The sequence below is a fragment of the Lutra lutra genome, chromosome 11 (assembly GCF_902655055.1).
Source record: "Lutra lutra chromosome 11, mLutLut1.2, whole genome shotgun sequence".
Lineage (NCBI taxonomy): Eukaryota > Metazoa > Chordata > Mammalia > Carnivora > Mustelidae > Lutra > Lutra lutra.
Window position 1 is genome coordinate 100,677,644 of NC_062288.1, and position 27,518 is coordinate 100,705,161.

General features: G+C 37.5%; 1 protein-coding gene across 3 annotated transcripts in view; it reads left to right on the forward strand.

Moving 5' to 3' along the window:
• CNTNAP2 (contactin associated protein 2) overlaps nucleotides 1-27,518 on the forward strand; it is a 1,959,883-nt gene that overhangs the window by 1,033,950 nt on the left and 898,415 nt on the right. For all 3 annotated transcript variants that reach the window (XM_047694949.1, XM_047694948.1, XM_047694950.1), the window contains one exon: nucleotides 6,646-6,795. In XM_047694949.1, coding sequence (XP_047550905.1) covers nucleotides 6,646-6,795 — 150 coding nt within the window. The remainder of the gene's footprint in view (nucleotides 1-6,645; nucleotides 6,796-27,518) is intronic.

Consider the following 27,518-nt stretch of genomic DNA (forward strand, 5'->3'; position numbering starts at 1 on the left):
TGTTGGCAAGAGTCAACACACTTACATACACAGTGTGTGCACATAGAGCCCAACACAACGTGGATCTTAGGAAGTGCTAGCCAGATGAGACATGGGGTTCTTTTCTAAGTATCAGTAACTAGCATCCTTCTTTTTTGATCTGGTACTGAGCCACCGTGCAGCCACCAAGACCCCCTGCTTCCAGGAGTATAGGTCCCTTGTGAGTCTCTGTTTCCTGGGAGATTCATTGGCTCTAGAACAATGAGTAGAGGAGTATCATGTCTTTAACAACTGAAAAGTGCTGCTTTCATCCTGTTTGTTAATGTGTTCTTTGTTATTTACGACTCACAAATTTTTTTTTCTTCTTTAAGATTTTATCTATTTATTTGAGAGAGAGTGAGCAACTGAGCAAGCAAGAGGACACAAATGGGAAGGGACAGAAGGAAAGCAGCAGACTCCCCCCCCCCCCCTTGGAGCAGGGATTCCCAATGTGGGGCTCAATCCTGGACCCTGGGATCATGACCCGAACTGAAGACTGACACTTAAACAACTGAGCCACCAGTGCCCCTGTGACTCACAATTTTTTTTTTTTGAGAGTTGCTTGCATTTTTATTTTTATTTTTTAATTTATTAGCATATAATGTATTATTTGCTTCAGGGGTACAGGCATGTGAATCATCAGTTTTACACAATTCACAGCACTCACCATAGCATACACCCTCCCCAGTGCCCAACCACCCTATCCCTCCCTTCCTACCCCCCAGCAACCCTCAGTTTGTTTCCTGAGATTAAGAGTCACTTATGGTTTGTCTCCCGCCCCTGGTCCAATCTTGTTACATATTTCCCTCCCTTCACCCCACAACCCCCTGCCCTGGCTTTCAAATCCCCCATATCAGAGAGATCATATGATAATTATCTTTCTCTGATTGACTTATTTTGCTTAGCATAATACCCTCTAGCTCCATCCATGTCATTTCAAATGGCAAGATTTCAGGGGTTTTTGATGGCTGCATAGTATTCCATTGTGTGTATATATACCACATCTTCTTTATCTATTCATCTGTTGATGGACATCTAGGATCTTTCCATAGTTTGGCTATTGAGGACATTGCTGCTATAAACATTTGGGTGTACTTGCCCCTTTAGATCACTACATTGGTATCTTTAGGGTAAATACCCAGTAGTGTGATTGCTGGGTCATACGGTAGCTCTATTTTCAACGTTTTGAGGAACCTCCATACCATTTTCCAGAGTGGCTGCACCCGCTTGCATTCCTACCAGCAGTGTAGGAGGGTTCCCTTTTTCCACATCCTCCCAATAACTGTCGTTTCCTGACTTGTTAATTTTAGCCATTCTGACTTGTGTGAGGTGGTATCTCATTGTAGTTTTGATTTGTATTTCCCTGATGCTGAGTGATGGTCAGCACTTTTTTTTGGTCTGTTGGCCATCTTAATGTCTTCTTTGCAGAAATATCTGTTCATGTCTTCTGCCCATTTCTTGATTGGATTATTTATTCTTTGGGTGTTGAGTTTGATAAGTTCTTTATAGATATTGGACACTAGCCCTTTATCTGAAATGTCATTTGCAAATATCTTCTCCCATTCTATCAGTTGTCTTTTGGTTTTGTTGACTGTTTCCTTTGCTGTGCAAAAGCTTTTGATCTTGATGAAGTCCCAAGAGTTCATTTTTGCTTCCCTTGCCTTCGGCAATGTTTCTAGGAAAAAGTTGCTGCAGCTGAGGTCGAAGAGGTTGCTGCCTGTGTTCTCCTCAAGGATTTTGATGGATTCCTATCTCACATTGAGGTCTCTCATCTATTTTGACTCTCTTTTCGTGTGTGGTATAAGGAGATGGTCCAGTTTCATTTTTCTGCATGTGGCTGTCTAATTTTCCCAGCACCGTTTGTTGAACAGACTGTCTCCTTTCCATTGGACATTCTTTCCTGCTTTGTCAAAGATTAGTTGACCACAGAGTTGAGGGTCTATTTCTGGGCTCTCTATTCTGTTCCATTGATCTTTGTGTCTGTTTTTATGCCAGTACCATACTGTCTTGATGATGACAGCTTTGTAATAGAGCTAGAAGTCTGGAATTGTGATGCCTACAACTTTGGTTTTCTTTTTCAACATCCCTCTGGCTATTCGGGGTCTTTTCTGGTTCCATATAAATTTTGGGATTATTTGTTCCATTTCTTTGAAAAAAATGGATGGTATTTTGATAGGGATTGCATTAAATGTGTAGATTGCTTTAGGTAGCATAGACAAGTTCACAATATTTGTTCTTCCAGTTCATGAGCTTAGAACATTTTTCCATTTCTTTGTGTCTTCCTCAGTTTCTTTCATGAGTACTCTATGGTTTACTGAGTACAGATTTTTTGCCTCTCTGGTTAATGTATTCCTAGATATCTTATGGTTTGGGTCCAGTTGTAAGTGGGATTGACTCCTTAATTTCTCTTTCTTCAATATTGTTGTTGGCGTATAGAAATGCAACTGATTTCTGGGCATTGATTTTATATCCTGATACATTACTGAATTCCTGAATAAGTTCTAGCAGTTTTTGAGTTCAGTCTTTTTGTTTTCCACATAAAGTATCATATCATCTACAAAGAGTAAGAGTTTTACTACTTCTCTGCTGATTCAGATGCCTTTTCTTCCTTTCTTTTTTTTTTTTTTTTTTTTTGTCTGATTGTGGGGCTCAGATTTCTAGTAGTATATTGAATATCAGTGGTGATAGTGGATAGCCCTGCTGTGTTCCTGACCTTAGGGGAAAAGCTCTCAGTTTTTCCCCATTGAGAATGATATTCGCTGTGGGTTTTTCATAGATGGATTTGATGATATGGAGGTATGTACCCTCTATCCCTACAGTGGGAAGAGTTTTGATCAAGAAAAAATGCTGTACTTAGTCAAATGCTTTTTCAGCATTGATTGAGAGTATCCTATGGTTCTTGTTCTTTCTTTTATTAGTGTATTGTATCACATTGACTGATTGCAGATGTTGAACCAAGCTTGCAGCCCAGGAATAAATCCCACTTGGTCGTGGTGAATAATCCTTTTAACAATCCTTTTATTCATATTTTTAATGTAAAAAATCCTTTTAATACTAGCCTATTGGCTAGTATTTTGGTGAGAATTTTTGCATCCATGTTCATCAAGAATATTGGTCTGTAATTCTCATTTTTGCCCTTTGTCTGGGTCTTTGTCTGGTTTGGGGATCAAGGTAATGCTGGTTTCATAAAATGAGTTTGGAAGTTTTCCTTCCATTTTAATTTTTTGGAACAGTTTCAGGAGAATAGGAGTTAATTCTTCCTTAAATGCTTGGTAGAATTTCCCTGGGAAGCTGTCTGGCCCTGGGATCTTGTTTGTTGGGAGAATTTTGATGACTGCTTCAATCTCCTTATGGTTATGGGTCTGTTCAAGTTTTCTATTTCTTCCTGGTTCAGTTTTGGTAGTTTATACATCTCTAGGAATGCATCCATTTCTTCCAGATTGTCAAATTGCACTCTGTCTTGGTGTGGTGGCAATGAAAATCTGTGTGTGTGTCTGTGTGTGTGAGTGTCTGTGTATGTACAAGTGTGCATGTGTGCACACAATAGTGTAAGTGAACGCTGATCATGGATGCACAGAAGTTATATAATGGGTTTTGTTGTTGTCTGGTTTGTTTTTGTTTCTTGTTTGTAAGAATCGAGCCTCTGCAGCCAGATATATCTGCATTTTAGTTCTCACTTCTGCCATTTATTAACCTTGCGATGCTTAAACTATATTAGATTCAGTTTTCTCACTTATTTATTTGAAGCAATAATTCCTAAAGCATTTAGTGTGAATTATATGAATCAAATGCAAGGACTTATCAGAGTGAGTAGCGTATAGAGCTTAGAACACTATCTTTAAATATATCCACGTACAGGAATACTGCAGTTAGATTCTGCTCTAGAAAAAGACTCTCAGGATTATTTTTCATAACATGGATGAAAAAAATTTTTGAAAAGTAGTGTATTTTCTTGTGAGCAAGTGGATCATTCTTTCCCCATTGAAGAATTGAACTTCATTATAGCTGGGAGCCATTCCTATCATAGGTTGCTAAGGCATACCTCTTGAAGATTAAAAGTACAAAATAATAATTAGAATTAAAATGAATAGAAATCACAGTTTAAGCTCAGCTGCAGCAGTGGTTGCTATTAACAAGCCTGCTTTTATCTGAGTTTTCATTTCTCTGGTAATTAAGTTTCTTGAAAAAAAATAAAGTCACCTTTTTATTTTTATCTGATTGGAATAATAGACCTTTTGGCATGAACAGTTAAGCTGATGATATTCGTTTATAAATTAATTGTATGATGGGGGCGCCTGGGTGGCTCAGTGGGTTAAAGCCTCTGCCTTCAGCTCGGGTCATGGTCTCAGGGTCCTGGGATCGAGCCCCGCATCGGGCTCTCTGCTCAGTGGGGAGCCTGCTTCCTCCTCTCTCCCTGCCTGCCTCTCTGACTACTTGTGATCTCAGTCTATCAAATAAATAAATAAAATCTTTAAAAAAAATAAAAAATTAATTGTATGATGGAGAAATGTTCACAGGAATTTTTAGAAACACATTCTGGACTACTGTTTAGAACAGAAAGATCTGTCAGTTAAGTGACCTTTTCTGGTTGTGTGATTATTTAGAATTAGATTTGGAGATTGAACATTTCTAACATTGATGTCCTTGGGATCTGTGCACCAAAATTGCATTTCAAAGTAGGGGCTATCACATTATAAAGGCAAAACCCAAAACCATGCACTTCTATGCCTAATCAACAGTAAACCCAGTTTTTTTGTTTTTTTTTTTTTGTAAACCCAGTTTTGTGTCTACAGAAACACACCCTACTACACAAACCCAGTTTGTGTCTATAGAAAAATGTTACCATGAAGATACGGTCTTCTGTGCCATTGTTCTGTGGGAGAACCCTGATGTAACCTACTTAAGAAGGAAATATTTCAGTAAACACTAGTATTTGTGTGATTGCTAACTGATTTTAATTTTAGAATAAGACTTAACATTTATGTAGTAATTTCACAGTACAAAATTGTGCATATATATTATACATTTTGTAACTTAGAGGTTATTCAGTATTACTTTAGAACAGGGATTTTGTTTTCCTCTGTTGATATAAAATGTGCTAAGTACGTATTTCTAAATTAAAATTTGAAAATCCTAAGAAAATACCTGAGGCGTGGTTATTTGTAGTGATATTTACTAACACTGATAAATATTCCATGTACGTGACAATCTTACAAGCTTCAACAGGCTTTAATTTTTTTCCCATTAAGATAGTATTTCTGTTTAATAGTTTTAGCCAACCAAAAGTTTATGCTTTTTCAGTAAAGGACCACACAGTAAATACTTCAGGCTTTGTGAGTTTTAACAAGTCTATGTAACAACAACTTGACTCTGGAGCAAGGCACTATGTAAGCAGAACTTCATGTGGACACTAAAATTTAAATTTTATATAATTTTCATATGTCATTTATTATTATTATCAGTATTAGTATTAGTATTAATTGTTAGCTATTTCAAGATGTGAAAACTACTTTTAGCTCTGAGACCATACAGGAACAGATGGCAGCAGGCCAGGCTTGCCCTATAAACTGATTTGCAGACCTCCGCTCAGAGGCTGGGAGCATCATCTGTGCTTCATTGACTTGCTCTCATTTCAGTTTTAGCTACCTTTACTCGCTAGGCTTCTCTTTCATTTGTGAATCTGAAATGTGTCTTTAAGTAACTTCAAGTAATCTGTGGATTCTAAATTATTCTGTCTGGGTTAGAACAAAATCCCTTCACTTTGCAAGAGAATAGACCTTTGTAAGTTCAAAGAAAGCCACTCTGACCCTCTTAGACTTCTCTCTCTGTCTCTCTCTTAGTGTTTCTTAAACTCTTTCTGGGTGCTTATGTTTCATGGCTGATCTTCTTTGTGCTTTAATTTTCTATTCTTTACAAAATGAGCACACACTAAACAAAAACTTTAAGTTATTATCTGTCTAATGGAGAGTTTAAAAGAATGTTTGTTTCCAAAGATTTTTGTACTAAGCCACAGTTAATGTGGTTGTTAGGAGTGAGAGCTATTGATTTATTTTTGTTGGTTTATATGTTTAAATACAACCTAATTCATTATAAGGATACCTTATTTATAAATGATCAGATAACCTTGGTATTATTTCCAATGATTATAAGTGGTTAATTAGCACGTTAGTTCTTAGTTTCTGCAACCTTGCCAGACATGGTTATTGAGAGAAAATAATAGTACCAAAAAGTTCTTAATAATTGAGAGAGATGTTAGATAAAAGTCATAAATCCATTTTGTTATTGGAGAGTGGCTTCTAGGAAACCTAATCATAAAATAATTAATTAAATTAAAATAGTTCATCATCACCTCCCAAACAGCTTTATTCACTCCATTCATTTTCCCAGGTATGCCAATGGCACATTAATGATTATTCACCTACTTTATTGGGTTCTGTTATGCCTTATCTGTCCAATGGAGGATAGAACCACTTACGACATCAAAGAAACATGCTATCAGTTGCAAGTAGCACTGAATTTTTCTCGATGGAAATATACTAATTTTTACCAACAAATTTCTGACCTTGTTGGTATTGAAAATTGTTTTAAACTGTACCATCTTTAGAAAATAAATTTTTTTCTTAACAGGTTCTGGACTGAATGACGGACAGTGGCATGAAGTTCGTTTCCTAGCTAAGGAAAATTTTGCCATTCTCACCATCGATGGGGACGAGGCTTCAGCTGTTCGAACTAATAGTCCTCTTCAAGTTAAAACTGGCGAGAAGTACTTTTTTGGAGGTAAGACTACCATTTTTTATTGGTTAACTAGTACATTGTTAAAACAGAGTTTCAGTGAAGTTTGATTATGAAGTATTTATATTTGATTCAGTAGACTCAGCACTTCTCAGGGAAAACACCAAACTCTTATTCCATGAGCTAAAGAGTGGCAAGTTTATGCTTCTTCATGATGAAAGTATTCTTATGATGCCACCATATCCTTCTAGTTTAATTCAAATATTCAAAGTATAAAGCTTGAGATTCTGAATCCACTGATTATCATAATACTACCCTCAAAGGCAGATCCATGGATCACCTATTGCTGTGTAATTAATTACTCCAAACCTTAGTGGCTTAGAACAACAAACATTGCCTCACAGTCACTGAAGTGACATCCCATCACTTCAGTTATACACAGTTTGGTAGAAGTGAGTCACTAAATGCAGACCACACTTAAATGAAAGGGATTACATGAGAAGACATGCATAGAGAACATCTTTGAGGTTGCCTATACCCGTTGCCTTATAGGAAAGCCATCTTATCATATATACTTGGTTCTTAAGTAGTGAAAGAATTAGTGAAAAAGAAGGTTCTCTTAAAACAATAAATTCTACTATATGTGAAAAAATGTCACAGGGACCTGAGCATTTTTTCTTTAATTTGAAAAATGTATCTTGCCAGAATCTTTTTTATCATTGATGAAATGTAGGGACATCTTTTTATTAAAGTGTTTGGTGTATTGTTTGAATCAGTATATCTGTCACTAGATTATTGACTTCCTCATCCTAAATCACAGAATATAAGATCTAAAAAATAGTATTGCATCCTTAGGAAAGGTTTTGTTAAACTTTAAAAACAAATGTGTACATATATCTGTTTCTCAAAATACATTTACTAATATTCACGTTTATTTATTTGCTTATTTAAGTTTTTATATATCAGTATATTTATATATATTTCTACTTTTAGAATAAGCCTATTTGAGAGCAGTCGTATTGTGTATCTTGTTCCCTACTGTATCCTCCATGGTCTTAGAAAAATTCCTGGAATGTAGATAACCAATAAATAGGAATGAACTAGTAAATTTAGAAAAACAAGTAAGAGCAAACATTTTACTCCCAGTTGTTTAAAAGTAGAAATGGAAGCCCACAGTGCTTTACTGACCTGCCACTGAGTTTATACCATCAGTTGAGCTCAAGACCTCGGACTTCTGTGCCAGGTGTTTCTCGCTATACATCGTGGTATGATGAGTGATAACTCAGAGACCAAAGACCTGAGCTAGACCTCACTGTCTTGAATCTTACATTGTGTTCACTGGAAGTTAAAAACTACATGTTTCTAAAAAGGCTTTCAATAAATATTTGATGAGTTGGGTGAAGGTCGGACGAGAGGTCTCATAAGTGAATACACTGGGGCTTATTGATTTTGAAGTAACCCAGTAGCCCAACTGATTTTTCTGCAAAAACGTATTTAATATGATGGGCTTTTGGCCAACAGTTTTCATTGCCATCATATAAAATGGATCACAGTAGTCAGTTGGAAAGCTATTGATAATCCTTACCCATCCAAATGGCAGTGGAATACCTTTGGCCATCGGTGAACACACTGAATGCCTAAGGCTAGTTTTGGTCTGTTTCCATCTACATGGGTAGCCTTGTAGCTATGACCAACAAATTTAAGGCACAGTTAATGGGATGTGAAGTTTTCATAGTGTGCTATTTACTATTGCTTTATAGATTTTGGTTTTTAAACCCAGTGGTTAGGAGTATATTTTCTCCCTCTTAGGTCTTTTGTCTGCCATTGGGAAATGCTGTCAGCAGATGATCATGATGCTGCTTTGGTTATATCTTCATTAGCTGAATCCTTGGAATATATGAGAATCACCAGGGAAACTTGTTACATTTCAGAATTCTCAGCTCCCACTCCTAGAACTCAATGCAGAATGCTGGGAAAGAAAGAATTCTAAGCTCTAAGTTATTCTGGCACAAATGATCAGAGGAACAGAATTATAGATTAATCCGAGCCAATTTGCATGCACAGCTTTCAGATTCTTCTGAAAGATGTCAGTCACCAAAAAGTGAGATAAGTAAGAATTAGCCACTGTCATGTAGCTTAGCCACCGTGAAGCAGTAAAAGGAAGTCACAGGGCCAAGGTCTGGTGCACATACAGACATTTATTAAATGAACATTTTTATTAGCAGGTAGGCACAATGCAGTTAATACAGACTCTTCTGTAAGCTCAGTGAAGTCCTAGCTCTCTGACTTGCTATACCTTGAATTAAATGTTCTCTTCGGGCAGTTTTCACAGTATTTTAGACGCAGGATTCAGCTACACGCAGCCAGTGCCAAGCAACAGAAAGTCTCCTAAGCTGATGGCTGGCACCGGATCACTAAGTGGTCGATACTCCAGAACCATGTCCAAGGCTTCAGGCCACCGGCCTCACTTGCCTTATCTTGTCTACACACAGGCCGTGTGTGTCTATAAAACATGTTTTGTCAAACTATATATCCTAAATATCTTTCATTTCACCACTGAGATATCTTTCCTAACATCTATCTAACATTTATGCTGATTAACGAGGCACTCATTTCACCAAAGAAAACCCAGTTTGGCATTTAGCCAGTTGATTAGAGGAGCAGACAGCAGAAATCTGAAGTAGCTGCCTCTGGAATGGCGGCTCGTGACTGCCTCTGACCTGCGGCTGCAGAGTGGAAGCTCGCTGTCTCTAGATTATAAGTCACACACACACACACAGCTGCCTACAGTCTGTGCTGAAAAGCTTTAAGTTAGTTGTAGATACTGTAATAAAAACATCTTAAACATTAGTAGAGTGGAAAGAAAATGGACTTGTTCTAAAATATGAGTTTTGAAACACACACTCCTGGCTTGGGATCGTGGCTTCACTTAGTTGATAGATCATTTTAATAATTTACCTTCTTCATCCATTGAAAGGCAGTAGAGTTAAATAATGGTGTGAACATTACCAGAGTAACCTATTAAGCCCGGGGACTGATTCCCCGGGATGCTAAGCGCTGACTCCCTTTCCAGTCCGCGCGGAGTCTTTATTTAACTCATCAAGGACAGCCCCTTCCAAGGAAGAATTGAGATTTCAGACCAAGTGCTCATCTAAAGCATCTGACCAACTTCTCCGCAAATCAAAGCGTTCCTTCCTCCTTGGTGAAAAACAAATTGTTTTCTTACCAGGTGACAGCCTTAACTAGAGGCTTGCTGGCCTTGTGTACTTGATTACAGACTTCAGACGTGTACACACTCCCTTTCCTTTGGAGTAAATTCCCGGTCATGTAGCTTCCACTCTCTGTGGCTGTGTCCTACCAGCGTGGAGCTTTACTCTCCGTGCCTGCATCCTGCTAATCCTAGCCGAGGTCTTAGTTCTCCTCCGGAACACTCTTGGTCAGATGTTTAAGCACCAAGAATTCTTTTGTCTTGTTCTTTCTCGGGAATAAACAGAGAAAGAAAGAGATTGTTCATTTGGGGTGTTCCCTCAGCAACAGTTCTTTTGGTTGCTTTAATTTTTTCTCTCTACAATCCAACTGAAATTACTTTTGATAAGACTTTGTTAATTTTAATAATCAAAGTAAATTTATTTATTGACTGTTTACCTGGTAATAGGCTTTCTGATACAGGCCAGAGCCCATGGTCGTGAGAGAATAGAAGAATTTGTAAATTTCTAAATTTTTTCAGGCTTTGAATTTTTTTCTTTTTAATTCTCTTGCTTTCCTTTGAAAGGAGAAGGAACTGTGGGCTGTGTGGGCTGAAGAGAAGAGATAAGAAAGTTTCAGAGCTCCTGGAAGGGGGTGGCTGCTCTCAAGAAGGACTTTCCTTCCAAACATACTTCGAAGGTTTCATATATCTTTTCTGTTTTAAAACTGGGATCTAAGTTCATTCATTTATATCCAGAGATCATAGAGCCCTAGTATAACCCAGGCTTAATGTTGTCATTTATATTATTTGTATGGCTCTCTTACTAATTTTATAGCTACTCTGAGCTCCATCTGGGGGAACCTCTGTTTTGTGCTGGAGACCTGCCATCCGGTTGGATGAGGCTCACATTGTGAAGGATTGTCCCCTTAAAGTTGGTCCATCGAGACATTAACTGTATCTGCAAAATACCTCCACAGCAGCTCCTAGAGTCGTGTTTGGTTGCGTAACTGGGCACTATAGCCTATCCAAGTTGACACACAGAATTACCCATCATAGAGTTTTATATATCCTGGATTCAAGATATCACATAAAATTATAATCAGACACCAGGTTTAAGGTACAGATGAAGGAATACCAGAAACTGCTTTTACAGTTTCCTAATTAAAATCTCCAAGTCTTCTACAGGCTTCTTTTTCTGCTTATTCTATACTTTCTAATGTTACTTATTTTATTCCCCCTTCTCTTTTCAATACTTTTACTAAGATAAGAAGACTTCACAAATGCTAAAATCCACCTATTTCAAGTGTATGATTCAGTGAGTTTTAGTAAGTATATACAGTACTGCAGCCATCACCAGAATCCAGCTCAAACAGCATTCCTTTAACTCCCCGGATCCCTTCCTGCCCCTCTGCAGTCAATTTCCACTCCTGCTTTGCCCAGGCAACCATTGATGTGGTTGCTTCTACCCCTGTGTTTCTTCTTCTAGACCCTTCCATTTTTGGTGGATTTGCAGTTTGCTTTTTGACTCTTCCATGTAGTTCTCCTTAGACACTTCGCCTAGCCCTCACCTTCTCCAGGGGGACAACTGGGCCCTCTCCTCCTGCTCTAGCACACCGCCCCTCCCCCACACCCTACCCCGTTGCCTGCTCTGCTTTCTTCCCTCCCCTGCCACAGCACTTAATCACACTCTGACATTCTCCATCCTTCATTAGTTACTGTATTGATCGTTTACTGTTGGAATCTCCCCTAGAATATAAGCACAAAGAAGGCAAGGATATTGGTTTTGTTTTCTAATGTATCTTGAGTATTTAGAAAAAATGTCTGACACAAAATAGGTTCTCAATGTCTATTTATTCATTGAATAAATAGTGGTCCCTCATGGATATATTTAATGGTTATATGCACGAGGGGCTACAGGACATTTTATTCCCACATAGATTGTCAGTTTCTGCCATATTCCCCACACCCCCAAAAAATTTAGGTAAGGGATACTGATTGTGCTAGCCTATGATATTCCATTATCATATTTGAGAGGTATAACTTCCCAGGGTCTTGAAGATAAAATAATTGTTTATTATGCCAGATGCAATTTTTTATTTAAGTGTACTACATTTATGACTAACAAGTCATTATTATTAATCCTGTCTCTACAGGATTTAGATAATTTTGTTTGCTGAATATTTACTAAAACCTGGCATTATTATTCATACTAGAACAGTGAACAAGTTAGGAAGAATACTTGGCTCTCAAAAAGTTACATTCCAGTCGAAATAACAAATTGGTAAAATGAGTGTATTGTGGAGTCAGTAAATCAGGGAGAGGATGGGAATGCTTAGGAAGGTGTTTTGAGAATTACCTCTTAACCATAAGTTGGCCAGAGGAAGGCTCCATTTAGAAGATGGTATTTGGTCAAAGAGCTCATGGGGTGAAGAGATTAGGGAGAAGAGAGGAAAGAAAATGCAGTTAATGGGAAGGCATTTGAAGATTGGACAAGGGGAGTGTCATAATCTAATTTACATTTTAAAATGATCTCTCTGGATGCTGTTTTCAGAAAAGTATACAGTGGAGATGATTGCAGTAATCCAGATAAAGGAAGGTGGAGACTGGGTGGTAGCAGCAGAGCAAGTAGGAAATGATCCAGTCTGAATCCGTTCTTGGAAGTCAAGCCAACATGACTTGCCCACTGGTGGGATGTGGGTTGTGATATACAAACAGGGGTCAAAGATAAGAGGGGTCAGTCTGCTTTACAGAAAGCCTAGCGCTTACCCTTTCCCTATTCCACACTTCCTCCTTCCCCCTCTACACTGTGGGGTCCACTTGGCAGTGTTTCCCTAAAACTTAGTTCTGACTTGTGCTTCATAAACTACTGACAGTGTTTGTCCCATGCAGTGACCTGTCATCCATTCTTCAAAATCAAAAGACCTGTGATCTAACCCCCTCACTTTCATGTTCCCTTGTGTCCTCTCTCTCTTCGTTTGCCTGGATGGGATCTGACTCAGTTCTCAAATCTCTCAAGTCTTTGCCAGAGGCTCTTTTTGCTCTATCACCCACGGGGTATAACAAGGTCAGAAGTCTACTGATTTAAAACTGGCTCTTGTAAACTAAAATTCCAATCAGTCTCTGATTTAGAGACCACAGTGCCACTCAGAAGTAGACAAGTGTCATATGATCTTGCTGATAATGTGGAATTTGAGAAACAAGGCAGAGGGTCATAGCGGAAGAGAGGAAGAAATGAAATGGGATGAAACCAGAGAGTGAGGCAAACGATAAGAGACTTGATATCAGGAAGAACACACTGAGGATTGCTGGGGTGCGAGGGATGGGGTGGCTGGGGGATAGACATGGGAGAAGGTATATGCTGTGGTGAGTGCTGTGAATTCTGTAAGACTGATGAATCACAGACCTGTACCCCTGGAGCAAATAATATATGTTAATTTAAAAATAAAAAAGAAAGGAATAGACAAGTGGAGGACACTGACTCAAACCTAAGCAGCTGCTATAGGATAAAATGACTTTTAAAAATGTTAGTTCACATATGACCTCTGGATAGATGTACTTCCATCTTGAAGGTATGGCCTAACTGCAGTCTTCTCCTGGTCTTTGTTGCATCCATGGTCCAACTATACCGAGGTTGAAGAGGGTTAGGAGATAAACTACTTATTGTCTTTTTACAAATAAAATGATACCTAACTGTCATCTATATCTACATAGCACTGCATCTTGTTATTAATGTTGGAACACTTGAGTTCCCTACCTTTTGTGTAAAATGCATCTCTTTGGAATACTAATTTAGTATTGCAAGTGGCAAGAGACAACTTTTTCTGGCCACCTAACAATTTATGAAACTTCAGAATGAGAAATGAGGAAACCACATCTTAGAACCTTAGAGATTCCTGTAAATTATTAATATTTTATTTGATTTGGGTTGGCTAATATTATGTTATAATTGGAATTCATTTTTTTATTGCTTCTAAACCCATCAATTAGATTTTTTGTATATATACACACATATTTTTTTATATATGCATTTTTTTTCTTTTGTGCTTTTACTCTTTTACCCTGGTTCAATATTATAATATTATTATATTATTTAAAACATTATATTGTTTTTCTCTTTTTTAGCTTCAGCGGGTTGATCTGTCCTTAATTGTACTGAGTTAACCTAGAAACTTTCTCAGTTACTAATTTCTTAAAAAGGATTTGATTGTACAAAAACAACTACTTGCCCATGTAAATATTTAGATCAATTATTTGCTGTTCTATGCAAATTTATCCCCCACTTTAAAAAAGTACATTTTTAAGCATTTCTTTCCATTATGAGAACGTTAATAAGGAGAGACACATTTCTTTTTCAGTCTAATTCCCAGAGTACTTTTGGTCGTATTAGTTTGTTTTCCAATTATATGAATAAAAGAAAAGGGCAAAGAAGAAGAAAGGAATTGCACAATGAAATTGAATACATTAACTTCATCAGAAACTGTTTCTCTGTTGGAGATAGGAAAGTATTCATTACATAGCCCCAAATTCTGAAGTCCTTTATAGATCTCTAGAAGTAAAAATTGCTTAGACCTAGGATTCAGGCTAATTAGAGTTATTGTGATATTCTATATGCCTTTGCGTTTTCTGGCTCTGTGAATGGCTTGCATTGGGAATATTCAGATTTAAGGCAGAACTGTAAGTAGTTTTTCAAAGGAGAAAATCATGGAATTATAAAAACTGCTTGACTTGCAAGAGTTATCTTAATGCTGCGGCTCTTTATCCCTGGCATCTTCTCCTTCTTACATTAATTTTGCTACATTAAAATCAGTAGACTAAACGAACACAGTGTTTTGACTGTGGAAATAATATAGATAACTCTATAAATATGTAGGTTAAATATGATTTCTCTGTGTAGTTTTTGGAAAGTATTTTCTTGTCTAGAATGCTCTTAAGTGGAAAAATAACAGCCAAATTTTAAAACTGTGCTGGCTTATATATCCGCTACAAATATGTGATACGCGTCGTTACAACTTGAGGAACATAAATGTTTCTATACATTATTTTAATCATTGATTTTGCAGTGTTTTATCAAAACAAACAAAAACAAAAGGAAGAAATTCATATATATATATATATATATATATATATATATATATTTTTTTTTTTTTTTTTTTTTTTTTTTTTCCCCCAAGAGTAATGTGTCTGTTTAGATACTCTAAGAAGCAGGGCTTGGGATGGAATTAGACATTGGAAAGACTTACCAGACAGAATGCCTCTGAAGCATACAGGAATGAAAGAGGAAGAGCAGGTCTGATACCTGAGGAGGGAGAGAGGGAAGAAGGGGATTGAGTGGAAGAGCCCCATAGGGCTGGCAGTGTTGGCCGTGGTCCCTTGCAAAACTGCCTGTTAACATCCACCACCCAATGGAAATGGCTGATTCCTGGTCCTGTTGCTCTAGTTAGTAGTTGATTAGAGCAGGCTGGAGGCCGGGGACCTCCGCAGAAGGGCATCTCTGGACTCTCATAACAGCCAACCCTGATCGTCAAACAGGAAAGATGAGACAAGCATCCCTCCTTGGCCACCACAAGTATAAGTAAAAACAAAAGATAGTTCAGAAGTTCTTCTATAGTATTTCTTTACAAACCAGAGAAAAGTGTGCTTTTTTGTTCTTCCCAATATAATTGGTATTTCTGTCTACATTCCTAATTCTCTATGGCAAAATAAAGAGAAGAAATGATTGTAGGGTATGTATTTTTAAAAACTGCTGAGAATTCAAATAATACCACTCCTGGTATGTGCAGGAAGAAGACTGAAATGGGAGCCGGTGCCTGTGCTTGTGCAGGTCTGTCGGTGTTTGTTTTGTTTGCCCATTTGTTTGGTTTTTCCTTTGGTCATTCGATTATTTATATACCAACTTCTTCTCCCTTTGAATGAGGAAGTAAATTCTTTCCGAGTCTGTGCCTTTTTCACTTTTCCATTGTTGAGATTTTAAAAGAAGATCATAGACTCAAATAAACGAGTTTTTATTGTCTGGCTCATCTGGGAAGCAATCAAAAAGAGCCTTTGCTTAATTCTCACTTTTTTTTTTTTTCCTCCAAGCCAATCACTTTTTTTTTTTAATTCTTCTTTCTTTTGGCTTTTCACTTGCCCATCTCAGCAACCATCTATCCTTAAAATAATTAAGAATCGTTATTTACTCCCCAAGGGAATTTTACAATAATAAGGAACCTTAAGGCTCCCTCGCCTTCAAGACCCTATAAAGGTTACATCTTCAGTGGTGAAATTTCAAGTCTTTTTTAGGGTATAAGGTGTAGGAGAGAAGATGCAGGAGTTTAGGCCAGAGACCGTGCTAGTAGCATTCAAGTGAGCTGACTTCACAGTCTGACACAAAGATTGTATCATTTCAGTACCTCCTCATCAAAACAGCCCTAAACTACTCCAATATCTGGGTCCTCCAGATCTTCCGTCCCTATGATAAGCATAATTAGTACCAAAAATGTTATAGCACCATCCTCTTAGCGAACCTCATGTGTAATGAGCCAAAATTCACTCTGATTTCAGAGTCCTGAAGTTGGGAAGAGACCTTCTCTGCCCTCACAGACCTTTATTGGATCAAACAGTGTGAAAATATGAAATTTGAATGAGAATGTTCTCTGCCATCAGTGGACTATGTGATATTACTACCAGGAAGATCTAGATGCCCCAGAAAATCATCAGCAAAACAAAAAATTTTTAAGACTTTCAGATTTTTTCCTATTATTTATGGGCTGTTGAACAAGCTAAGTGATGTGACTCCAGAATGTTCTGTGTATATATGGTTTTAGGTTTAATATTTCAAAGAAAAGAATATTTGAAGGGCGGAAAATTCATGTAGAAGAAGAATGGCTTATGGAAAATAATTAGTTAATGTTATATGCAGAAAAAAACATTTGAGAAAAATGAGGAGGAGAAATTTCAGTTGGGCTTCAGGATGGAAAGCTGAGCAGTCAGGCTGAGTCAGCGGGGAGGGATATCTGCTGTGTAGAAGCTCAGAAGTAGGAGTGATTCCGCTGTTTTCCAGGCTAGTGCAAAAGTTAACCATTGATTCCAAGACTGACCTGTAGAGATTTGTTATTTGCTAAGATAATACACGTTTTAAAACAGGATTTCCAGGGCACCTGGGTGATTCAGTCAAGTGTCAGACTCTTGATTTTGGCTCAGGTCATGATCTCAGGGTGCTAAGATCGAGCCCTGCATCGGGCTCCACCCTCAGCAGCGAGTCCGCTTGGGATTCTCGCTCTCCCTCGCCCTGGACCCCTCCCCCCCATACTCTAAGTAAGTAAGTAAAATCTTTTAAAAAAATAAAAATAAAAATAAAACAAGATTTCCCACCTTATCATGCATAATAATCTTCTCGGGTGTTTTTTGTTATTTATTCTTTCTTCCTTCCTTCCTTTCTTTTGTTGTTTGATTTTTAGGATAGTGTTGAGTTGCATCCTGAGTAAAAGTTCGATTCAGTAGGTTTGAAGTTAGGCCCAGAAATCTGCATTTTAACCAAGCATTTGGATGACTTCCCTTTTTTAACTACTTTATTGAGGTATAATTCACACACCATAGAATTTGCCATTTAAAGTATGCAGTTTAGTGGGTTTTTGTATAGTCTCAGAGTTGTGTAGATATCATCACAGGCTAATTTTTGGTCATTTTCAGGACCCCAAGTAGAAACCCAAACTCATTAGGAGCCAGTCTGCAATCTCCTACAGTATCTCCCAGCCCTCGACAACTGTGAATTTACTTTCTGTGTTCAGATTTGCCAATTCTAGACATGTTATCTTTTTATTTTTAAAAATATTTTCTTTGTTTATTTGACAGAAAGAAAGAGAGAGGGAGAGAATGAGCACAAGCAGGGGGAGCAGTAGGCAAAGGGAGAAGCCAGGTCCACATCAAGCAGGGAGCTTGTTGTGGAACTTGATCTCAGGACCCTGGGATCATGACCTGAGGCCAAGGTAGACACTTAACTGACTGGGCCACCCAGGCACCCCTGGACATTTTATATGAATGGAATCACGTAATAGGTTGTCTTTTATGCCTGGCGTCTTTCATGTACCTTAATGTTTTTGAGGTTTATTCAATTTTAACATGTATCACTACTTTACACCTAATAATTCCTTTAATTCCTAATTCTATATTCCTTTATTCCAAATAATATTCTGCTGTATGGGTATACTACATTTTTTTCAGACATTCCTCAGTTGATGGACCTTGGATTGTGTCCATTCTTTGGCTATTATGAATAATACTGCTGTGAACATTTGTGTACAAGTTTCTGCATGCACGTAGGTTTCTCTTATTCCTGAATATATACCTGGGAGTGAAATTACTGAGCCTTATGGTAGTTATATTTTATTGACCTCCCACACTCTCTCCTGAGTGATCTCAAGCCTGCAGTTTTCTCTCCATACTTAAAGAAACACTAATTTAAGTAACGATTTGGATCAGAATGCAGGAGGAAAAAGAGGTATTTCTTGTGTCCAAATAATGAAAATCCTAAATTCCACAAAGGTAGGCAAAGATTAGAAAGAGAATAGGCAGCATTAGAAAATAATAAAACACTGGGTAGTGATGTGAGGCTAATGTCATTAGTGGAAAGTCAGAAATACGAAAGCATCGCTTCTCAGCCATTTGGCTAAGATCAAGTAGAGAAGTACAAAAGCAAAAATCAGAAAAGAAACAAAGTATTTTTTAATCCTGATAGAAACAATCTCGAGGGTTAAAGAAAATGCTCTTATACGGTGGTAAAGAGAGAAAATAACAGGAAAAACAAAGTGGGTCTTAGTGGGACTTCTTTATAAAAAGAAAGTTTTAAAGCATAACCGAATTTCAGAAGGAAGCACTTTCACAGGTAACGTGGAAGAGATGTGAGCTGAGGTAAATGACCCAAGAACAAAATGAGAATCATCAGGGTGAGGTAATGGGAGAGAGATAATAAAATTTGTCAGGATTTATTTTTAAAAGTACAAATGAACAAACTAAACAGTCTTTTAACGTAACACCTGTGTTTAATTATATATTACATTATTTTTAAAGTTGCCACCATTTTTTTTTTTTTAATTTGACAGAAGTTTGTTGCTCTGTGTTAGACACATTTTGCTTTCTGGAATAGGATGTCCACAAATGTGCTGTGTCAGATACGCTTAAAGAAAGCTGCTTATTGCCTGAAGAATTTCAGAAGTTTTAGTCAATCATAGTTTTTGAAAACAGACAGTGAGGAAAACCTGGCAGTGTTTACCACTGTTAGTATACAGAAATAGCCATTTTCGCCCTTCTTCCCATACATAGAACATTTTATGTTTCTTTGAGTGAGACCAATCCAAAATCTCATTAGTTATTACATCCAGCTCAAATCTCTATTTCTGGATGTTATGTAGCCCTCTACATCCGGTCGAGATTTGGTTCCTTCTGGTTGAATGAAGTACAGGCTGAAGACCAATAACTCAAATATACATTTCTTCCATGAAAAATAAAAGTATAAGAAACATAGCCTTTTCTGGTCTATAGTAATTTTTAAATCTTGTTAGTCAGGAAGAGCAAGCGACCCCTTTCCTAATGCCCTCCGTACCCCTAGGATTCACCCTCTGAGAGAGCCTCCTTGTCTGTTGTTCTCCCCGGCCATCTCTGAAGAGACCTTCCTCCCCGGCTGCGTGCTTTCATAGTTGACGTCCTGTTGATACAGAGGTGGATGCCTAGGGACTGCTTTACTCCTTGAACGGACACAGATTGTTGTGGGTCATGCTTGTGGTTTCCTTGGCAACACAATTCCTCAGAAACACTGTAGTCTTCTAATCTGTTTCCTTTAAGGTGGTTCTCTGGGCAAGGAACCACATCTAAATTTCTTTTCTTGATGTAGCTTTAAGCCTGGTGACTCCATCTTTCTACTTAGCTCTGTTTCCTGCCACTTTCCCAGCAGAGCTGTGCCACTCTGATCTCTCTTCAAGAGAATTTGCTGATCTCCCCTCATCTCTTCCTCTCTATGGACTTTCAACTTAATGCCTCGTTTATACCTTGAGGCCTTGAGAAAGAATAACCCTTGATTGGAGGACAACAGCCTAAGTCTGATTATTGCCATAGAGCTGTTTTCCACTGTCTGGTAGACAGTTCTTTTGTTGTTGTTGTTGTTTTATTTTCATTTATTATTATCCATGGTTATGTAGTACCTGGCAGAATTCTTCTAGAAATCATGTATTTTCATCAAGTACAGATTAAATCCTAATATACCAAGTCTTAATTGATAAGAAGCCTATTTCTTGCAACTCTTTTTTTTTTTTTAATTGTTTTTCCAGCTTAACACTTGAAGGTAATAAAAGACATTTTGGACCACAGTGTTACTCCCTTCTAAGGATACCTCTTGGCAGCTATGGCTTATAGTTACTGTACTTTAGGATATAGGTTCTTTTTTCTTTTTTTTTTTTAATCTTTTCCAGCTCATAAATTGGGGATTCTCCTTCAGTTCAGATTGTCAACATAAGCAGAGAACACCTGCCATTTTAAAGTGGTTTTATTTTTATCTTAGCCTGCAGGCTGGCTAGTCCTAGACCGAGTTTGTCTCTCTCTCGAAGACTGCTGAACACAGCAAGAAGGAGCCAAAGCACATCAGCATTTGAGCACTCCCGAATATTTCTTCTAATTTTAAAAGTCCCAGTTGGCATCTGGTTTGCCTTCCAGGGAATAGCAGTTCACAATATGACCAAATATTTTGCTACAAATACCAAAGGCCCCAGCTTTCCAAGCCCGTATTAGCCCAGGCTCCAGGGCCTGGTGTCTACTAAAGGCAATTCCATAAACATGTTCTACGAAAGGCAATTCCATAAATATGTACCCTATTTTTTTTTAAGATTTTATTTATTTATTTGACAGAGAGATCACAAGTAGGCAGAGAGGCAGAGAGAGAGGGGGAAGCAGGCTCCCCGCTGAGCAGAGAGCCTGATGTGGGGCTCAATCCCAGGACTCTGGGTCATGATCTGAGCCGAAAGCAGAGGCTTTAACCCACTGAGCCACCCAGGTGCCCCTAGTACCCTATTTTTAAATATAGTACCAAATGTAGTATTAGTTTGGATTAGGTTCAGCTCTGAGTGGCAGAGACTGTGATTAACAAGCTAGAGATGTATTTCTTTTTTTCCATAAAAGAAGATTGAAGGTAAACGCTGAAGGCTGTTGCAGAGCTCCAGGGAGTCAGGAAGCAGGCTTCTTCTGTCTTTTGCCTTTACCATTCAAAAGAGTTAGTATTCACCTTGTGGTTTCAAAGGATAGGTTAAGCTCCAGGTATTATATCCAATTTTCAGGCAGAAGCAAAGAATGAGAGGGTCTGGGCTCTCTTCTTTAAGGCCACTTTCTGAAGTCCATATTATGTATGAAACACATCAGGGGCTGAAACTTACATGGTCACATGGTCATAGGGGAGATTGAGTAGCCCAGTGCCAGCTAAATGTCTATATCTATGCAAGAGGGGAAAAAATTAATAATTGGAGGGTAATTAGCAGTCTCTGTAACAACTCTTCTGTTTAATATTAAATGTTTGATATTATCTTTGAATTTGATTATAGTCTGTGCCCCCAATTTTATTTAATAAAGTGATGTCCAATATTATTATTCACTCCTTGGGCAAATTTTGAAAATCTGTGAATGGTTGTTTAATCTAAAGATACTGAGTTTGGGAAATACATTTAAGTGGATTCATTTCTTTTCCAAGTTTTCAATTATCCATCATCCTAGCCTGAAGCTTTTTATAACAAATAATTTAGAGTAGTAAAATTAAATAGCTTTTAAAAAGCAATAGAACATCCTCTAATCATGTATTTATATCTCTGTCATCCCCAATCATATTTCTATTCCCCATAAAAAGCCTAATTCAATAAATTCCTTCCTCTTAAATTAAGGGAGAGTTATTTGACCATTCCTCAAAACATTAGAAGTTATTGAAATTAATGTTGATTTTTATCTACGAACTTTTTTCTTTAACTCAGAAAGTAAATGATTGTACATTTGTTAGTTCATGGATGGTAGAAATTTGATCATGAATGTTTTGTCTAGAGAAATGGAAATTAAGAGACCAGGAAAACATACCTTTGGATTTAGGAAACTGTCTATACCTCAAGAAGAAGTGACGTGTATCCAGTGGACAGCTGGATCTTTAGCTCCAAGAGAGCAGGAAACACCCTTGATTTTGCTCGTCCCAGCTTACGAAGATACTTTACAGGGCCTGATGTGCAGAAGGTGCTCATTATACATCTGCTCAGTGAATTACTAAGGGTGATTAACCATGTCATTAAAAATTTGTTCTCTTAGAATTCTATGTCATTTTATGCTAGGAGGCAACTGTATATACATTTTAAACCTTTTTTTGGTATTCTTCTTATTTAAAAAGTATAAGATATACTGTGCTGTACCTTATATTTTTATCTTTTACTATGGCATTAAAGTGTAATCTGTAGGAAGGCATAATCTTTCTTTAGACATCAGCTCTAAAGGTTAAAGCTGTATTCTACAACACTTGAGTTTCCCCTTAATAAATATCTCTACTTTTTCCTTATGTGAATTTCACTAAATCTTTCTAAAACTTTTTTTTTTAATGTCTGAAGATTATATAGTCCCTTAGAAAGGTGCATTTTCCTGATGTATCATTTGTTTTTCAAAGAAAAAATATTTAAACTACCCCCTATATTAAACAATTAACTATTTTTTAAATACTTATTAATTTCCTGTTACTAAAAACCTAATTGGCTCAACAGAGATACACTTCAGTATTGTCCTGTTTGAAATAATGCAAATATCACATAGGGAAAATGGGTTGTTAAAATTCTGTCTGTGGCTGTAGATAATGGCACATAAGTGGGCAAGTAGTCTCCAGATTTTTAGAACATCAACATTTCAAATGATTTTAGAGAAGTGAAATTAGAATTCTTAAAAATAACTAAACATAACTTATTGACTATGGTATGAAATGTTGATTTGATATTTCTGAATAGCATATACATCATCAAACCAGACAGACAATTGGATTTAGCCCAGTGGGTGAAATCCATGCATTCTGTCTCCTCGCCACCCCAGTTTCTGCTCCTCTGCTAAGGCAAGAGAATACTGTATCTCAGTGGAGGAGAGTTCAAGAATTAGGGAGGGGATGCATATGTTTTGCCCCACTTACAAAAAACTTAGCAAGCAAATATAGCCGTTGTTTGTCATTGCTGTCTAAATACGGATTTGTTTTTCAGTCAGTCAGGTAGCAGCTAAAATTCCCTATGTTATAGTAAGAAAATTATGCTAGTCACAGCTTCTAGCTACAAAAATTGGTCACAATTTCCAGCTATATTCAGTGTTGAGTTCACAGAATTTGTAATTTTTGTGTGGTAAAATGCACATAACAAAATTTACTATTTTAACCATTTTTAAGTGTATAGTTTAGTGGCATTAAGTATTCTCACTTTGTGGCTGGATGACCATCACTGTCATTCCTGTGCAGAACTTTTCCTCTCCCCAAACTGAAACCTTGTGACTCTTAGACTCCCTTAAACAAGGACTTCCATTCCCCTTCCCCCCTCTAGTAATCACTATTTTGCTTTCTGTCTCTGAATTTACTGATTCTAGGGACCTCGTGTAAATGGAAGCATATGATACTTGTCCTTTTGTGTCTGGTTTATTTCACTCTTGAGCATATTGTTTTTAAGTTTCATCCATATTGTAGCATGTATCAGAATTTCATTTCTATTTATAGCTGAATACTATTCCTGTGTGTGTGTGTGTGTGTGTGTGTGTGTGTGTTATCCATTTGCTTCTCCATTCATCCATCAATGGAAATGGAGTTTGGGTTGTTTTCACCTCTTGTGAGTAATGCATATACAGTGTACAAATGATCTATTTGAGTCCATTCTTTCACTTTTTGGAGGTATAAACCCAGAAATGGAATGGCTAGATCATATGGTAATTCTGTTTTAATTTTTTGAGGAACTTCTGTATTGTTTTCACCATGACTACACCACTTTACATTCCTATCAAAAATGCACAAGGGTTCCAGTTCCACCACATCCTGATCAAGCTTGTTCTGTTTTTTTTTTTCTTTTACTTCCTTTTTACTTCCTTTTTCCTTCCTTTCTTCCTTCCTTTCTTTTTCTTTCTTTCTTTCTTTCTTTCTTTTTCTTTTTTTTAATAAAAGCTATCCAAATCGGTATGAAGTGATTGATTTTGTTAATGGTGAGATGAAATGTGGTGAAGTAGATGTCCTTCTACACTTGGCTTTTACACTTAGTCTCTCTCCTGTTCTACAATGACACAACTAGACTAGACAGTAAGTTCTTTGGGGATGGGAAGAATGTTTACCGCTATTTATTTTTATTTTTTTATTTTTTTTTAAATTTATTTATTTGACAGAGAGATCACAAGTGGGCAGAGAGGCAGGCAGAGAGAGAGAGGAGGAAGGAGGCTCCCTGCTGAGCAGAGAGCCCGACATGGGGCTCGATCCCAGGACCCTGAGATCATGACCCGAGCTGAAGGCAGAGGTTTTAACCAACTGAGCCACCCAGGTGCCCCTGTTTACCGCTATTTTTAACTTTTAATATAATAAGTGTTTAATACATGCTGAATGGGACAATGGATGAGTAAAATATAAGAAAACATGAGTGAATGAAGAAACAGACCAATGCATTTTACAATTTCTATAGAAATAATTGCTAATTTTCCTTTTATAGACAAGCTATGGAAACCTTCAGGAATCCCAAAACTCCAAAGCTGACTTGAAGTGTCTTGCCATGTTTTTCTACTTGAAAAAATATGCACTCTGAATAGTAATATTCACTGGCTTTTTACTATGTTCTAGGAACTGTTGTTAGCCTTTTCCTTAATTTATCTCATTAATCCTCATGATGGCCCTGTATCGGGGGACTATGATCCTTATGCCCATCTAATAAAGGTAGAAATTAAGCCTCCAGTTGTGTGATTTGCCTGAGGGCCATCGGCTCCTAAGAGTCAGAGTGAGGACTTGAATCTAGGTTTGTCTGATGCTGCACACTAACCTTCTAACCAACATAATATATTGTTCATTAGAATGCCTGCATTTAGTTAGCATTTTCTTAATTATTTCCCAGGTTAAATTATAATCATTGCTTTAAATGCTTCACAAAACATTCTTATATTAAAATTTAATCAAATTGAATAGATCAGATCAGAATAAAAGGGATGAGTCAGATTAGCTGTATTTTTAAGTCCCCGAAGGCATGGAGAAGCTTCTCCTACCTTCACTTCATAGCCATCTGAAGTTTTCAAAGATAAATGTGCATTGCACTTTCTTTTATTAACTTTTCTCATCTTATATATAGGAATGAGATACTTATGTATAAAGAAGTGTATATTTGTTCTGCGTTTAGTGGAACTTTAGGAAATACTCTCTTCCTCTAAAGTTCTTTCCTTATTGTCTCTGCAGGAATACTTGAAATTCGGGTTAGGGATTGAAAGCAGTTGTGAAAATTCAAATGCTCTCCTAAAAAGTTGATACATGAAGACTTTATCATCCATCAACAGTAGCCAGAGTGAGTTGTTCAGAAAGAGAAGGATCTTGAGAGAAGGAACTGTTAGAAAAATAGCTGACAGTCTAGTAGGCTTAAATAAGCTGGAGCTTATGAAAAATACCTACAGTTTTGGGGGGAAAATGTAAATATATTGGGACAAAACCAAAGAGGATGGGTCAGGATGAGAATGTGGTGCCATTTTAACAAACAAGAGGAAAGAAGCAGCGTGGGCTACTCCACTCATTTGTTCTGGCAGTGTTCTTTTCCTAAGAACACGGATTTCATACTGGAAAAAGGAAAAACAAGTATCAGAGAAAGGACACTGGAATCTAAAATAGGTGAAGAGGGGTACCTGAGTGGCTCATTTGGTTGAGCATCAGACCATGGCTTGGATCATAATCTTAGGGTCCTGGGGTTGAGCTCCCTGCTCAGTGGGGAGTCTGCTTGTTCCTCTCCCTATCCCTCTGCCTATCTTCTGATCATTCTTTCTCTCTCTCTCAAGTAAATAAAATCTTAAAAGAAAATAAAAAATAAATAAAATAGGTGAAGAAAAGAAGAGCTCTTGTTCCTGAAAGGGGCTCTGAGCAAAGGATACAGATCAGTGATATAACTTTTTTTAAAGTGTCATTTAAAGCAAAATCATGCATTCTACTAATTCAGCAACTAATGTAGTTGAGAGTTGTGACTAGCCTCATTTTTTGAGTCTCCAGACCACTCAGGCTCAGTGAAAATACCCGGTTGCTCCGATGGGGGATTCTCAGTCACAGATGTAAAATGACAGGCTACCATTTATAATGTATGTATAATGTGTGTATAATGTATAGTAATGGCTACCATTATTGGCCATTAATAAAGTGAGAGAGCAGATTCCAGATACCCCAGATCTGCATAAGCCTGATTTTAATCACTGTAAAAATTATAAAATTGATGATTAAACTCCTTTATCAATACTTAGTAATTACTAAAGCAATCAAGTGTCTTACTAAGACCAAATCACTCCAGGAGAAGTTTTTTTTCTTTTTTTAATAGGAGGGATAGGTTTGAAAGATCAAAGGATATTCATTGGTAAATGATAGTCATTGGAGGAAAAGTGCCCATCCTCACGCATGCACATTGGAAAATTGCTACTGAAATAAAGGCAGCCTGCAGGAGTGCACCATGTCCCTCAGTCGTCTTGGGGCAAACATGGCAGAGAACCCAATAGATGCTATAACTTGAACTTGATTTAACAAGGCCTTTGGCAAAATCTGTTCTAGGAAAATCAGGATTTGAATGCAAAACCCTAATTAAGTTCACTAGCTCTTCCTTCAGTATGCAATTTTGACCCCACATTAAATAGACAAAGACCAAGAGAAAAGGAGAATGTCCTACCCTCATAAAGTCTCCTGATTTTGACCTCTCCCCTACCTTGAAACTGGGAAGAAAAATAAAACAGAATAAGACGGAGCTGAGAAAAAATAAGTTCTCTGATGACTTGTCATACACAGAGGTACGTATATGAAATCCTCTGCCCTGACCAGAGATAACAGTGTATCTGAGTAGGTTGAGATGAAGGCAAGTGAACTATAAGTGTTACAAAAGGCATAATTTTTTTTTTTAATGGAATAAGGGTAGAAGTTATCTGTGAAGCTACTCTTTCTTGGGGAGAGCTATTAAACTTTGCAAGCAGCTGGCACTGTGTTTGTAACACAGGGTAGAATTGGCGGCACGCTGGCCTCCCAGCTGTGGGTGCGAAGGTGCAGTCACCCCTGCCAGGGGTAGGACGCAGAGGAGGGAGAGTCTGTACCGCCCACTCATAGATCTTCTGTTATAACTTCTCTGACTTCCAGACCCTGGTCTTGACATGTGATTCTTAATATCTCTGATAATTTTTCTTTCGTTACTACCTCAGAACTTTCCTTACAGCTCTATCATCTTTTTCTGCCTTGTAGGTAGCTTGAAGAGGTGCATTTGTGCTGTAGAAATAGTCAACTGAGTGAGGGCCTGAAGAGGCAACCCTAAGCCATTACTATTGCCCCTTTCCTGTGAAACATTTTTTATCAAAGACTATAATAATAAAATCAAACCAAACT